Consider the following 14,851-nt stretch of genomic DNA (forward strand, 5'->3'; position numbering starts at 1 on the left):
CAAGTTGGTGACAACAACAAGTTGGAGACAACAACAAGTTGTAGACAACAAGTTGTAGACAACAAGTTGGAGACAACAAACTGGGGACAACAAGTTGTAGACAACAAGTTGTAGACAACAACAAGTTGGAGACAACAAACTGGGGACAACAAGTTGGAGACAACTGGACATGCGAGCAAAGTTACAACAACAAACAAGACAAAAACAAAACACGACAGGAGTGTGTTTGGGGTTGTTTTTATCTCCCTCTGGGATACTCCCGTCACCTCGATCACGTGACAAGCACCTCGATCACGTGGCAAGCACCTCGATCACGTGGCAAGCACCTCGATTACGTGGCAAGCACCTCGATCACGTGGCAAGCACCTCGATCACGTGGCAAGCACCTCGATCACGTGCCATTGGCCTCGTGTCCCAACGGCAGGCATGCATTGGGAGGTTTGGGATGAAAAAGCAACAATGACAGCCACAATCTACATTTACTCAGCCCCTTTGGAGGCCGTAAATGTCACATTTGCTATGCCTCTGTCGTTTGGCTGCCGCTGTTGTTGTGCGGTAATAATGACTCGATGTTTCAACCTTTATTGACATTTGTGTGCTGTTTTTATACAGTTGGATGTGACGTGCTACGTAAGGTTCACCCGCTTGAAGCAAGTATATAAACGACATTTCACAAAGTTCACCCAGAGTTCATAAATCACACGGGTTGCGGGAAAACATTACTCAATCCATGTGACACATGGCAATACAGCATACACACATACACACACATATACACACACACATAAACACATACACACATACACACACATAAACACACACACATAAACACACATATACACACACACATACACACATAAACACACACACATAAACACATACACACATACACACACATAAACACATACACACACATAAACACATACACACATACACACACATAAACACACATATACACACACACACATAAGCACACACACACACACATAAACACACACACATAAACACACACATAAACACATACACACATAAACACACACACACATAAACACACACACATACACACACATAAACACACACATAAACACATACACACATAAACACATACACACATAAACACACACACATACACACACATAAACACACACACACATAAACACACACACATACACACATACACACACATAAACTCATACACACATACACACATAAACACATACACACATAAACACATACACACATACACACATAAACACATACACACATTCACACACATAAACACATAAACACATACACACATAAACACATACACACATAAACACACACACATAAACACATACACACATACACATATAAACACATACACACATAAACACACACACACACATAAACACATACACACATAAACACATACACACATACACACATAAACACATACACACATAAACACATAAACACATACACACATAAACACATGCACACATACACACACATAAACACATACACACATAAACACACACACATAAACACATAAACACACACACACATAAACACATAAACACATACACACATACACACATAAACACATACACACATACACATATATACACATACACACAAAACACATATACACATAAACACACACACATAAACACATACACACATAAACACATAAACACATACACACATAAACACATACACACATAAACACACACACACACATAAACACATACACACATACACACATAAACACACACACACACATAAACACACACACACACATAAACACATAAACACATACACACATACACACATAAACACATACACACATACACATATATACACATACACACAAAAACACATATACACATAAACACACACACATAAACACATACACACATAAACACATAAACACATACACACATAAACACATACACACATAAACACACACACATAAACACATACACACATAAACACACACACATATACATATGCACATAAACACATAAACACACACACATAAACACATACACACATAAACACATACACACACACATAAACACAGAGCTGTCGACTACATCGCGCTGCTTTTAAGCCGAAATATGTTTGTGTAAATCTGAAGGCCTTTCACAGTTGACCGTTAATGTACACACACGTCTGTACACACGTGTGTGTACATTAAAGGCCATACTGAACCACCGCCGTCTCTAGTAAACTCTAACTTATCATTTCACATTTTGTGATGTTGCCAAATCCCAGGGTTTGTAGGGCGGCCAGAAGATGACTTCAGAGGGACAAATTCTTAAATGTATCTGTGCGGAGCTTTAAGTTTTATTTCCTCAAATGCGTGAGTTTTCTCCAATCCAATTTCCCATGCCACCAAGCACTCGAGAATTTCCCATGCCACCAAGCACTCAAGAATTTCCCATGCCACCAAGCACTCAAGAATTTCCCATGCCACCAAGCACTCAAGAATTTTCCATGCCACCAATCACTCAAGAATTTCCCATGCCACCAAGCACTCGAGAATTTCCAATGCCACCAAGCACTCGAGAATTTCCAATGCCACCAAGCACTCAAGAATTTCCCATGTCACCAAGCACTCAAGAATTTCCCATGCCACCAAGCACTCAAGAATTTCCCATGCCACCAAGCACTCAAGAATTTCCCATGCCACCAAGCACTCAAGAATTTCCCTTGCCACCAAGAACTCAAGAATTTCCCATGCCACCAAGCACTCAAGAATTTCCCATGCCACCAAGCACTCAAGAATTTCCCATGCCACCAAGCACTCGAGAATTTCCAATGCCACCAAGCACTCAAGAATTTCCCATGCCAACAAGCACTCAAGAATTTCCCATGCCACCAAGCACTCAAGAATGTCCCATGCCACCAAGCACTCGAGAATTTCCCATGCCACCAAGCACTCAAGAATTTCCCTTGCCACCAAGAACTCAAGAATTTCCCATGCCACCAATCACTCAAGAATTTCCCATGCCACCAAGCACTCAAGAATTTCCCATGCCACCAAGCACTCGAGAATTTCACATGCCACCAAGCACTCAAGAATTTCCCTTGCCACCAAGCACTCAAGAATTTCCCATGCCACCAATCACTCAAGAATTTCCCATGCCACCAAGCACTCGAGAATCGAATGGGCAAACGTCCCCTTTTAACTTTTCACGACTGTAAAGAAAAAAAGATTCTAGAAACTCGAGAGAGGCTTTCCTCGATAATAGATTTCAAAATAATTCGTGGTAGCTACGTTGCTCCTGCGCGTGTGTCTCTAAAGATGCGTACCTGGTGCGGTGTGTAAACAATACTTGGGAAAACAAAAGTGGCGCAGGGCAATTCTCGGCAAAGGCACCCCCATCGTGCGCAGTGGCGGCCTTCATAGGCTCACGCTCTCACCACTTGCCCCAACAGCCTCAAAGGCTTATGCACCACAGGGGAACTTTGTCTTTGTTGCGTACGCGACAAAATTACGTTGCGATAAGCACAACAAAAAGAAAACGTGGAGTGGCGTGGGATTTACAGTTGGCCAAGAATAGCGAGTGACGTCGGGACTCTACCCGTGTTTATCATCGGGCGTGATTTCCCCGCTCTATAAATTGTGCTAGGTTCGACAAATTCCAAAACTGAACTTCCGAAAAAAAATTCAAGCGGAGTTTCATTTTTATAGACGAGGTCCCAAACCCCCCTCCCAAAAAACTCAATTAGTTCCTGGTGTCCATTGCCACAGTGCTTACTATTTTATTAAAGCAAAATCACCGCATCGTGATAACTAATTCAATGATAACAATAATTAAATAGTTAAAATATAACAAAACACGTGACTCTGTGTAATGATCGATTCTCCGGTAAAAGAGGTCATTTGATATTATTACGCTTGGTTATCCAGTAAAGCCACACGGAGTCTCCAGACACTTGTTCAGGAGGTTCGTGGCAAGTTTTTGCAGTTAGAGTCATTTGCAGGATATATTTCAGCACTGGAATGTTTGGCCAATACAAGTTACATTGAACGGTGGGCTTAGCTACGGGTGGAGGGAGGGGGAACCCAGAGAACGCAGAGGGGAAATCCATGCAGAACACGGGGAGAGCATGCACACTCCAATTTAACACGCTGTAGGATATCGCGACCAATATCAACCATAATACAGGTTAATTTGGGTGAGATCGCGAAAATATAAATGTGTCGTTAAACCCACCACCACCCGACACGGCCAATTAGTAAGCGCTTTCGGTATAGTCACGTAAATAGAAATTAAAAAAATGTTTGCTATTTTTGTTTATTTTATTTGTTGTTATTTTTATTTTACGTTATCATTTTTATTTTATTTTAAAAAAAGTGCTTTTTTGTTTTCTATTTACGTGACTTCACCGAAAGAGCCAAGAATATGAATTCCTGCAGTCACGAAAGTTTTAAGCCAAAATTTAGTAAGGATTGTCACGTAAACAGAACATGCCAATACGTGACAAACCTTACTAATTGGCTGTGTCGGGTGGTGGCGGGTTTAACGACACACATTTACGCGATCTAACCCAAAAAAAACCCCGCATCATACACGCTCCACACAAAAAGGCACCCGAGTTCGGAAATGAACCCAGGAGCTTCGTACTGTGAGGAACAAATGTTACAATCGCGCCGCCCTTCTCCTTGCCAGGATAAATAAAGCGCTTACGCGAATTTGATTTTGAGGGTAGGGCACTTGGTACAGTGATTTGCGTGCTGCACTATGAACCCAGTGGCCTCAGTTCGATTCCCAACCGCAGATAACATCAGAGGCAAAACATGTCAGATCAGGTGCTTGCCATCCCCTTCCCATCACTAACACACACCGGCGAAGTATCATTAAAACAAACAAATCTCAACGACTCTCATGGCCATCGCTGGCGTCTCGCCAAAGTGGCGCGTGGAGGCCTTCATCAGCTGGTGGATATGAGAACGGCTGCCTTTCATTTAAATCCTTTTGTTGATTTTTGGTTGCAGAAAGTTGCGCGAGTCGCTGGGTCACCTGTGGCAGGCCCTCTGTATGTACAACGCACCGTACGTTGAACTTCTTCGGCACCGTGCGTAGCCAGGCGTGCCGATCGGAGGTGTACACGTGATTACACAAAGTGACCTCCGGCATTAAGGGCAGAAGCGACATTGTTTTTTTTTGCATGTATATATGTAGTTATATGTATATTTGAAGAAAAGTTGTAAGCAGATTAACAGAGCTGCAGTTTACAAAGAAGTTACGTAATTTATTTTAAACTCACACGGAAAATCACTATTTATTACACTGCCACTGAGGGGAAATAAAATGTTGACATTTTGTTAGACTGGCCGTTACTCCCTGATAACATAAAATAACATGCCATGTTATGTCATCTTTAAGAGGAAATGTTTCCTCAGAGTAACCCTACTAACCTTCACTGTTAAATTTTGATTTAAAGCTTTCGTGACTGCAGCGATTCATATTCTTGGTTCTTTCGGTAAAGTCACGTGACTTTACCGAAAGAACCAAGAATATATATAACCTTCACTGTGGCTTATTTATTTCCAAGATTTTAAATGTTTCTTTTTTTGAAGCTACGAAATTCCACATATCACAACTAGCACGGCTGGCTTACGCACCGTGCAAAAGAAGTCCAACATACGCGATCTACAGATTCACATTATCGTCAGCCATAATCAATCCACTGCTGGATGAAAGCCCCCCACAAGCCGCCGTCACATCTCGCGATCCTGCAATGTAACAATCCATCTGGGACCTGCGCACGAGCCGAGGTAATTGTTCCCTCTCCTCAATGGAGGTCCTCTTCAATGGAGTTCCCTTCCATGGCTGGTCCTCACTCAGCATTATCGGTCACAGTCCCTTCCAGCGATGTGTACTGCCCAAAGCCCCTGGCATTTGTGTCCTCGACACGTAACGTAAAAGTGAAATGAAAGTTGAATACGTAGCAGGCTTTCGCGGCCAATATTGATGATGAAGTTTCTTGGGTTAGATCGCGTCAGTATGAATGTTGTGTCGTAACCCTCCACCACCCGACACAGCCAACCAGTAAGGGATTTGTCACGGAAACAATACGCGCCAATTAGTTTACCACTTCAGCCCACTGGTGTGTTGGAGAGCAATTATTTCAGTGAAACGAAAGTTAAAAACGAACGCTAAATAAATGAGAGAAAAGCACAAATAGGACAAGCCAGTGCAGCCCCGTCGCCCGTGCGTTCTCCGTTTCGCCTGAGCGCCGCATTAATAATCAACGAGACGAGGCTTATCGTCGCGGTGCTCTTTTGAACAGACTCGCATATTTTTTTTTTTTGCGACAGAACAAACATTGACAGATGATATTCCGGCTCACCGGCATTGGGGCAGAATCTGCTGTTGGCTTGGGAATGGCAGACGGCCGCCGACACGATGCACAGCAACACCGCCAACAGCTGCTCCATCTGAAAACAGACGCATGCACGCACGCACGCGCGTGTGTGTGTGTGTGTTTGTTTTTGCGTAAATATGAACGAGAAAGGTGCAGCCCGGCAATTGCTCGCTCATGCCACTTCTTTCGGAAAGGGCTTTCACACTTGAGCGAAACTCCAAAACAAACCCCCACTCCAAGAGGTTTCCAAGGCCCACTCTTCCGCGCTGAGCAAATGTCTCGCAAGAAGCGAAGGTAGACCTCAAGACGGCGGGTTGATGAACATTTCCGATTGTTTCAACTGCACACGTCTGGAGATCGACATTCACGGATGCATGCTGAGCATCTATAACGGCGTGCCGTCCTGTATGTCGAACGGCTTTCGCACGTTACGCGGCCAGCCCTGCTAATCTTACTCAAGAAGGTGGCGGCACATTTGAGTGTGAACAGAAAAGGAACTTGGGCAACATCCCCGATAAAAATAGATCGCACGAAGTACTATCCCTGTCTTGTGCCTTTTAGAGAATTGAATATCGAGCCTCAGCAGATTAATAAAAATTAATTCACAAGATCAGACGGCGTGCACTCACTGGAAAAATTCGTTTGTCATTCCCCGCACCTCCGAGTAGCACGGTTGGCTACGTACGGTGCGAAAGAAGTTCAACGTACGTACACATATCATGAGCATGGCTCGATTGCCACAGTTGCCCGCGCGCACCGAGTCCCAGTAATGCCACGCTTGTCAGTCTTCGATGCTGCCAAACGTTTTTGTTGTTGTTACACGACCGTCAAGTTACCGAACCACGCGAACTTATTTTGACTTCGCGATGGAATGTCCCATAACGTCCGGGGGCAAAGTGTCCATTGGTCCGTGCATCGAGAGATGACGTGGGGTCGAAATACAATTTTGCCCCTGAATTCACACCTCATTCCACCGGGGGTGATAATGACAACTCGAACGCCTCGTTCGCTGACCTAAACACCGCAACCACCCTCCCGGCTTCGACTCCACGCCTCAAAGACGCCGGTGCAACCGACCATCAACTCGCGACAGAACACGGGGCAGGCCGATGCGACGCATCTCCTTCATGAATGGAGGATTTAAAGTCGAGCCCTCCGGGTGGGGGTGCGATTGTGGCCGTGCACCCCCCCTCCCGTCCCCAAAAAATAAAAAAAACGATGGCTCCGCGCGGTGAACCACCTCAGTCTCCTTCGAAAGCCCCGCAAACGGAAAATCTCGCCGCGACTATCAGAGACCTGGACCTTGGCCATCTCCGTAAGCTCCTCGGACACGCAGCCGTCTCTACAGAAGCGGTCGCTACCTTCCGTGTCGCTCTCGCAGGCTCCATGGGCAGCGAGCGCGTGGCGTAAGCGAGAGAGAGAGAGCGAGAGAGCCCTTATCTGCTGATGCCTGAGCCTACCGCTCCAGCACAGATTGCCCAACGCACGAGAGGAAGCGAGGTGTTAGCCAACGCGGCACCCCAGCCCCGTCCGCCCGCCCCTCGTCTTCGTTGGCAACGTCCCCTTTCTGTCCAAGACTTTGGTTTCTCATCGTCAACAGCGGCGATAATCGCAGCTCGACGCTTTTGAGCGGGTCTGTTTTTTGTTGTTGTTGTTGCATAATTGCTATTGATATATTTTAATTTAAAGCTTTCGTGACTGCAGGGATTCATATTCTTTGGTTCTTTAGGAAAAGTCACATAGAAGGGAAATAGTAAAATAATACAAATATAAAACAATAAAATTCTCACGACGTTTCGACTGCAACACAAGCAATCATCATCAGGTGTGAGCCCACAGCAAGACAATTTGAAAAAAGTGGCGGTTTTTTTAACATTAGCACCACGGAGAGCGATTTGGCAGTTTGTTCAGATGGACGAGTCCATCTATGTTCGGAAAAGAGGAGGGGGAGACGAAAATAATGGATGCGGTCTGAAAGCCACCGTAAGCGTGAACAATCAATTAAGATCCGAAATAGTTTATCAAATCCTTCCAATGATTGCTAAGCCAGAATCCATCTTCTCGGTTGAAATTATCTCTGTGTTTGTATATGTGGATAGCCTCATGAACGAATCTCTCATGGTAGTCAGATGGCTTGCAAAGAACCTCTGTCTTGGAGAAGTCAATGTCATGTGAGCCTATTGAATTATAACAGTGATCTGCCATGGCCGAGGTGTTGGTCCTACCGTGTTTTAGGTCTGCTTTGTGTTCACGAATTAGGTCCGAAACATGTAGTTTGGTTTCTCCACTGTAACTACTACCACAGAGGCAACTTAATTTGTAGACGCCAGGGTACTGTACGTCCGGAATCACATCTTTTACAGATGGAACCAGGTCACGGATTTGTAATGTGTTGAATCGGACCTGGATCTTGTGTTTATTCAAGATTTTGGAGATCTTTTTTGTGATCCCCGCAATGTAGGGTAAAGTGATGATTTTGAAAGGCTCCTCAAGAGGGTCCTTCTTCATGGTTGGAGTGATAGCTTTGCGGATTGTGTAGTCGGAGTAACCATTAGCCTTAAGAGCTTGGTGTACATGCTTGAGTTCACTGGCTATGTGTTCCTGGTCGGATATGCGTTGGGCTCTATGGTGCAGAGTCTTGATGAGGGGATTCTTTTGGAATGGATGGTGGTGGGAATCCGGTTTCAGGTAAGCATCCGTATAGGTAGCTTTCCTGTAGACAGAGTGGCTCATTGACCCATCAGGTCTCTTTTTTATTAGAACATCCAAAAAAGTTATCTTGCCATCTTTTTCGACTTCCATGGTAAATCTGATGGCTGGGTGTATGGAATTGTTTTTGTCGAGGAATTGGTCTAGAGCAGGCCGGCCATGTGGCCAGATGACAAAAGTGTCATCCACGTACCTCTTCCATAAGGTTGGGCACAGAGTGGCAGTCTGGATGGCGTCAGTCTCAAATTTATCCATGAAAATGTTGGCTAAAACCGGAGATGGGGGGGGGGGCCCACTGGGGTGCCCTCACTTTGTTTGTAGAAAGTTCCATTCCAAGTGAAGTATGTATTGGTTAAGCAGTGTCTCACCAGGAGGGGTACCTCAGTGTTTAGGCCTTGATGAACCAAGTCTTCAATGAATGTGATGGTGTCAGGTACAGGAACTTTGGTGAATAAGGAAACTACATCAACACTGACAAGCAGGTCGTCTGGGGACAGGGAAATACTCGTGATTGTCGATACCAGGTGAGTAGAATTTTGTACCGCAGAGGTGGTTTTTCCAGTGAAAGGCCGCAGGATTTCAGACAGAAAACGAGCCAGTTTGTAGGTGGGGGGGTTGATAGTAGAGACGATGGGACGAAGGGGTGTATCTACTTTATGTATTTTTGGTAAGCCGTATAATCTTGGTAGCCTGCCAGCAGAAGATTTCAATGAGAACTGTTTGTTTTGATCAGTTAATGTGGTTGAATCAGAAATTATTTTGTTAGTTTGTATGACGAGGCTGTTGGTGGGATCTCTTTTTATTTTTGTATAGCTGCCATCGTTGAGTAATTCTTGAATTTTGTTGTTATATTCTATTTTATCCATGATGACAGTGGCATTGCCCTTGTCGGCTGAGAGGATGACAATGTCATCCCTCTTTTTTTAATTTAGATAATTCAAAACGCTCATCTTTGCTGAGGTTGCTAGCTGGCATCTTAGCGTTTTTGAGGGTTGCAGTGATTTCAGATCTTGCTACGTCTGCAGCGATGTGACCTGCGGCCTTTCACTGGAAAAAAACACCTCTGCGGTACAAAATTATGCTCACCTGGTATCGACAATCACGGGTATTTCCCTGTCCCCAGACGACCTGCTTGTCAGTTTTGATGTAGTTTCCTTATTCACCAAAGTTCCTGTATCTGACACCATCGCAATCATTGAAGACTTGGTTCATCAAGGCCTAAACACTGAGGTACTCCTCCTGGTGAGACACTGCTTAACCAATACATACTTCACTTGGAATGGAACTTTCTACAAACTGAGGGCACCCCAATGGGCTCCCCCCTATCTCCGGTTGAAGCCAACATTTTTATGGAGAAATTTGAGACTGACGCCATCCAGACCGCCACTCTGCGCCCAACCTTATGGAAGAGGTACGTGGATGACACTTTTGTGATCTGGCCACATGGCCGGCCTGCTCTAGACCAATTCCTCGACCACATCAATTCCATACACCCAGCCATCAGATGTACCATGGAAGTCGAAAAAGATGGCGAGCTAACTTTTTTGGATGTCCTAATAAAAAAGAGACCTGATGGGTCAATGAGCCACTCTGTCTACAGGAAAGCTACCTATACGGATGCTTAACTGAAACTGTATTCCCACCACCATCCATGCCAAAAGAATTCCCTCATAAAGACTCTGCACCATAGAGCCCAATGCATATCCGACCAGGAACACATAGCCAGTGAACTCGAGCACGTACACCAAGCTCTTAAGGCTAATGGTTACTCCGACTACACAATCCGCAAAGCTATCACTCCAACCATGAAAAAGGATCTTCTTGAGGAGCCTTTCAAAATCATCGCTTTACCCTACATTGCGGGGATCACAAAAAAGATCTCCAAAATCTTGGGTAAACACAAGATCCAGGTCCGATTCAACACATTACATAAAATCCGTGATCTGGTTCTGTCTGTAAAAGATGTAATTCCAGACATACAGTACCCTGGCGTCTACAAACTAAGTTGCCTCTGTGGTAGTAGTTACATTGGAGAAACCAAACGACATGTCTCGGACCGCATTCGTGAACACAAAGCAGACTTAAAACACGGTAAGATCAACACCTCGGCCGTGGCAGATCACTGTTATAATTCAGTAGGCTCACATGACATTGGCTTCTCCAAGACAGAGGTTACTTGCAAGCCATCTGGCTACCATTAGAGATTCGTTCATGAGGCTATCCACATATACAAACACAGATACAATTTCAAGCGAGAAGATGGATTCTGGCTTAGCAATCATTGGAAGGATTTGATAAACCATTTCGGGTCTTAATTGATTGTTCACGCTTACAGTGGCTTTCAGACCGCATCCATTATTTTCGTCTCCCCCTCCTCTTTTCCGAACATAGATGGACTCGTCCATCTGAACAAACTGCCAAATCGCTGTCCGTGGTGCTAACGTAAAAAAAACCGCCACTTTTTTCAAATGTTCTTGCTGTGGGCTCACACCTGATGATGATTGCTTGTGTTGCAGTCGAAACGTCGTGAGAATTGTATTGTTTTATATTTTTATTATTTTATTGTTTCCCTTCTACGTGACTTTACTGAAAGAACCAAGAATACTATTGATATCTCCGTCCAATTGTGGGGGGGGGGGGGGGGGGCTCCCAATCTCTTGAGACGCGAGCGTGAGCCTTCGCATGCAAAGCTATCTGGAAGTCGCCCTCCCCCACCCCCCGATATTTCTTGCAGCGCTGTGGCCACGTGCAGTGTTGGGAATAGGGGCGCTCTATGGGGCTGAGAGACTGGGAATCACCCCCCCCCCCCCTTCTGCAGGCACGGCCTTGTAACTCCATTTCGAGCTCAGTCAAAGCGATCTCCTGCCCAAGACAGCATAGAGACGATGCTCATCTCCCGTTTACAGCCCTGAGCCAGTGGTGAAAATTTTCCACGTCGCTATGTCAACGACCGTTGACTCTACCGCAAAGTGGTACTCACTTTATCGACCCCCAGAGTGGGACTGCGGGGGTGGTGGGCCCGGATTCTAACTCGCAAGCCGCTCAGTCACCTGACCCTGCTATTATTGTGGTCATGTTCAACACACACACACACGGTTGTTGTATTACAACGTCTGCAATTGTTACAGCCGAAGAAACCCTTGCTACATTCAGTCCTTTGACAGCAACTTGGTCCGGGAAGTAAATGCCAATGTGGAGGTCTGCAGCTCGCCACGGCGAGAGGGCTTCATTAGACAGAGAGTTAATCTCGTCTAGGAGCGCAGACTATACTGGGCTTCTATTAGACCTTTATTGGCAGAATCAAAAATAAGAATAAGTTTTACCCTTTCTGGGAGAAACGGTAAAACCTATTATTATTTTTTTCCTCTCAAAATATGTATTTCATTCTTTTTTTCTAAATATATATTCTTTCATATATTCGTATATATTTCTACAATGGGTTTACTTTGTGGTCCATAGTGACCTTTATTGCTCAGGTAAAACTACCGTGTTTACTGCTGACATTTCTCTCCATATATATACATACGTGGCAAAACCGGTAACCGGAGTTACCGGGTTTATTTTTCATGTGGCTACCGGGAATGCAACCCGTCAAAGAAACCTTAATGACGACCCTACCTCGCCCACGGGGATGGAGTGGGGGGGGGGGGGCGAGATCTGTGGCACAATGCATGACGCACAGAAAGAAAGGACACATCACGTACACACACGCACCCCGTTACTCGTTTTGTTCAGCGTTTTGGCATTTGTTGAACGTCCACCATCGTGTAGTTCCGATGGGGGCTCCCGTGTGCTCTTGAGGCGCCCTTTTTTGCTCTGCTGAGAGCCTCCAGAACGAACGGTCAAGTCCAACAACAATGCCAGAACACCGACAGAGCGATGGGCCTCCGAAGAATATGAAATGTTACATAGCAGCCTTGTCATGTAGACAACAACAACAACAACAAAAGCTGTCGGGACATTTTTGAAAAACTGAAGCTGAAAACGGGAACGGCGATCACAATTTTGAGCAGTTTGCGCACGACGCGATGAGTTTGATTCCTGGCCACGACTAAACTCAGTGCCGGGTGATATCTGAACAGTTCTAAATTCCCTCCCTTCAGCAACCCCCCAATGACCAGCATGGTGAAGTATGGTCAAACACCCCCCCCCCCCACCCGCCCCACCATACCCGAACGACCAACAATAGCATTGGCAGACTTTCATCCAGCAGTGGATTGAGATTAAATATTATCGCAATTGTATTTACTTCAGTGGCATTCGTGCGATGTACATATTCGATCAATGCCTTTTCCTGGCGGCGTGCTGCAGAGAGAGAAAGAGCGAACTGGCCCCTGCCATAGCAATGTGTAAATGTCCTCACCGGCTGAGGGCCTCTGAGTGGAGATCAGCCCTGCTTCACGCTTTGCTATATATCGCACAAACTCGCCGTGCCCTGTCGCAAAATCCGCGCACCTTCAGTATGTGTGTATCACCGAGGCACACGCCGCCTCAGCCAGGCCACGGACATTGCCTTCTCCTCAGTGCCCATGGTCGCCTCGTTCCTTTGTTACCCGCGGCTTTACGGCCGCTTTTACAGAGGGGGGTGGTGGTGGGTGCGAAAAGTGGCGCTCAACGCAGCGCGTTCGAACCCCGCTCGCTCGCGACGCGCTGTCGGTCCCAACGCCGACTGACGACGATCCTCGATGCCCGTGCCACCTCCCCCATCACCCACCCACCACCGTAACCCGGCACGACCCGGCCCGCCGTTCATTCCCCCGCCCTGTATCCCAAAAGCCCCCGTCACTCCTTACCTGCGGGGTGTGATGGGGGTGGAGGTGGAGACTCCGAGAGGTTTTCTTTGTCGTCGCTGGGGGGTTTCCTGGCCTCTGCCGACGGCTGCAGCGCACGGCACGGGGAGCGGGGAGGGACGACGGAGGCTTCCCTACTACACCGTTCCGATTGGCGTCATCAGCTCCTGCGTATTCGGGTGTCTTCAAGATCCCCACGGGAGAGCACCGCCGCCGGCGGCCCCAAGAGGCCAACGAGCCGGCGGTGCGACGCCGACAAAAAACGCAAAAGTGCGAAGGGAGAAAAACGACGACTGGTGAATGATGGGAGCCAGTGGCCCCTGAGTGTGACAGAGCGGGCGGGCGCGCGTGTTGTCTTTGCTCCCCCAGCGGCTGTAAATTATTGCTACGGAGTGGGGTGGGGGGGAAGTTGTGTTTCGTCATTTGCGCATCGCTAGGCTGGAGGACTAATCTCCCCCGCTCATCGCGTGCGAGGGGAACAGCCGTTACTTTAACGCACCAGAGAATTCTAACTTCGCCCCCGAAGCTGAGCAATAACGGTCCCTCGCTAGTCAAACCGCGAATCTGACGACAGATTTTTTTTCATCCCCCCCCACCCCAAAAAACTCAGAAAATTTTATCTCTCAGTCACGGACTAAAAGTGGCAATCAGACAAATAGGTTTTTTTTTCCCCTTCTGCCCTGAAATGAATCGGGCAGTGGGAAACGTTGGCTCACGAGCGAAACAAACTCTCCTTCGATTCTGCCTCGCATGATTATTAATCTCTACGAAAAATAAATAAACCTTCCGCCTTGACGGCAAGACTTAGCGTGTTTGGTGTCAGCCGCGCCTTCCAAAAAAAATTAAATCGTCCACGTGGCTGGCACAGAACGGTGGCCCCGGTGAAATTTCCACCGCTCCCCTCCCTCCCACTCCTTTCATTCTGGCCCCTCGGCCCCTCCGGCCAGTGGGCACTGGTGCGGTTATTATTCCACCTTCACGCTCGGGAC

The 14,851-nt window shown here is 46.4% G+C and overlaps 1 protein-coding gene across 2 annotated transcripts in view; it reads right to left on the reverse strand.

Moving 5' to 3' along the window:
- LOC116950753 (interleukin-6 receptor subunit alpha-like) overlaps positions 1-14,399 on the reverse strand; it is a 36,296-nt gene extending 21,897 nt beyond the window's left edge. Inside the window, exons 1-2 of one of the 2 annotated variants that reach the window (XM_032968780.2) lie at positions 13,866-14,399; positions 6,349-6,436 (exon numbers count right to left, since the gene is read on the reverse strand). In XM_032968780.2, coding sequence (XP_032824671.2) covers positions 6,349-6,436; positions 13,866-14,285 — 508 coding nt within the window. In that variant the 5' untranslated portion in view covers positions 14,286-14,399. Of the gene's footprint in view, positions 1-6,348; positions 6,437-7,724; positions 7,839-13,865 lie in introns of those variants that run through there. The other variant, XM_032968779.2, reaches the window with a different exon arrangement.
- Between the last annotated feature and the right edge of the window lie 452 nt (positions 14,400-14,851).

This window comes from Petromyzon marinus, chromosome 40, assembly GCF_048934315.1.
Source record: "Petromyzon marinus isolate PM22_M1 ecotype Great Lakes invasive population chromosome 40, UKy_Petmar_22M1.pri1.0, whole genome shotgun sequence".
Taxonomy (NCBI): Eukaryota; Metazoa; Chordata; class Hyperoartia; order Petromyzontiformes; family Petromyzontidae; genus Petromyzon; species Petromyzon marinus.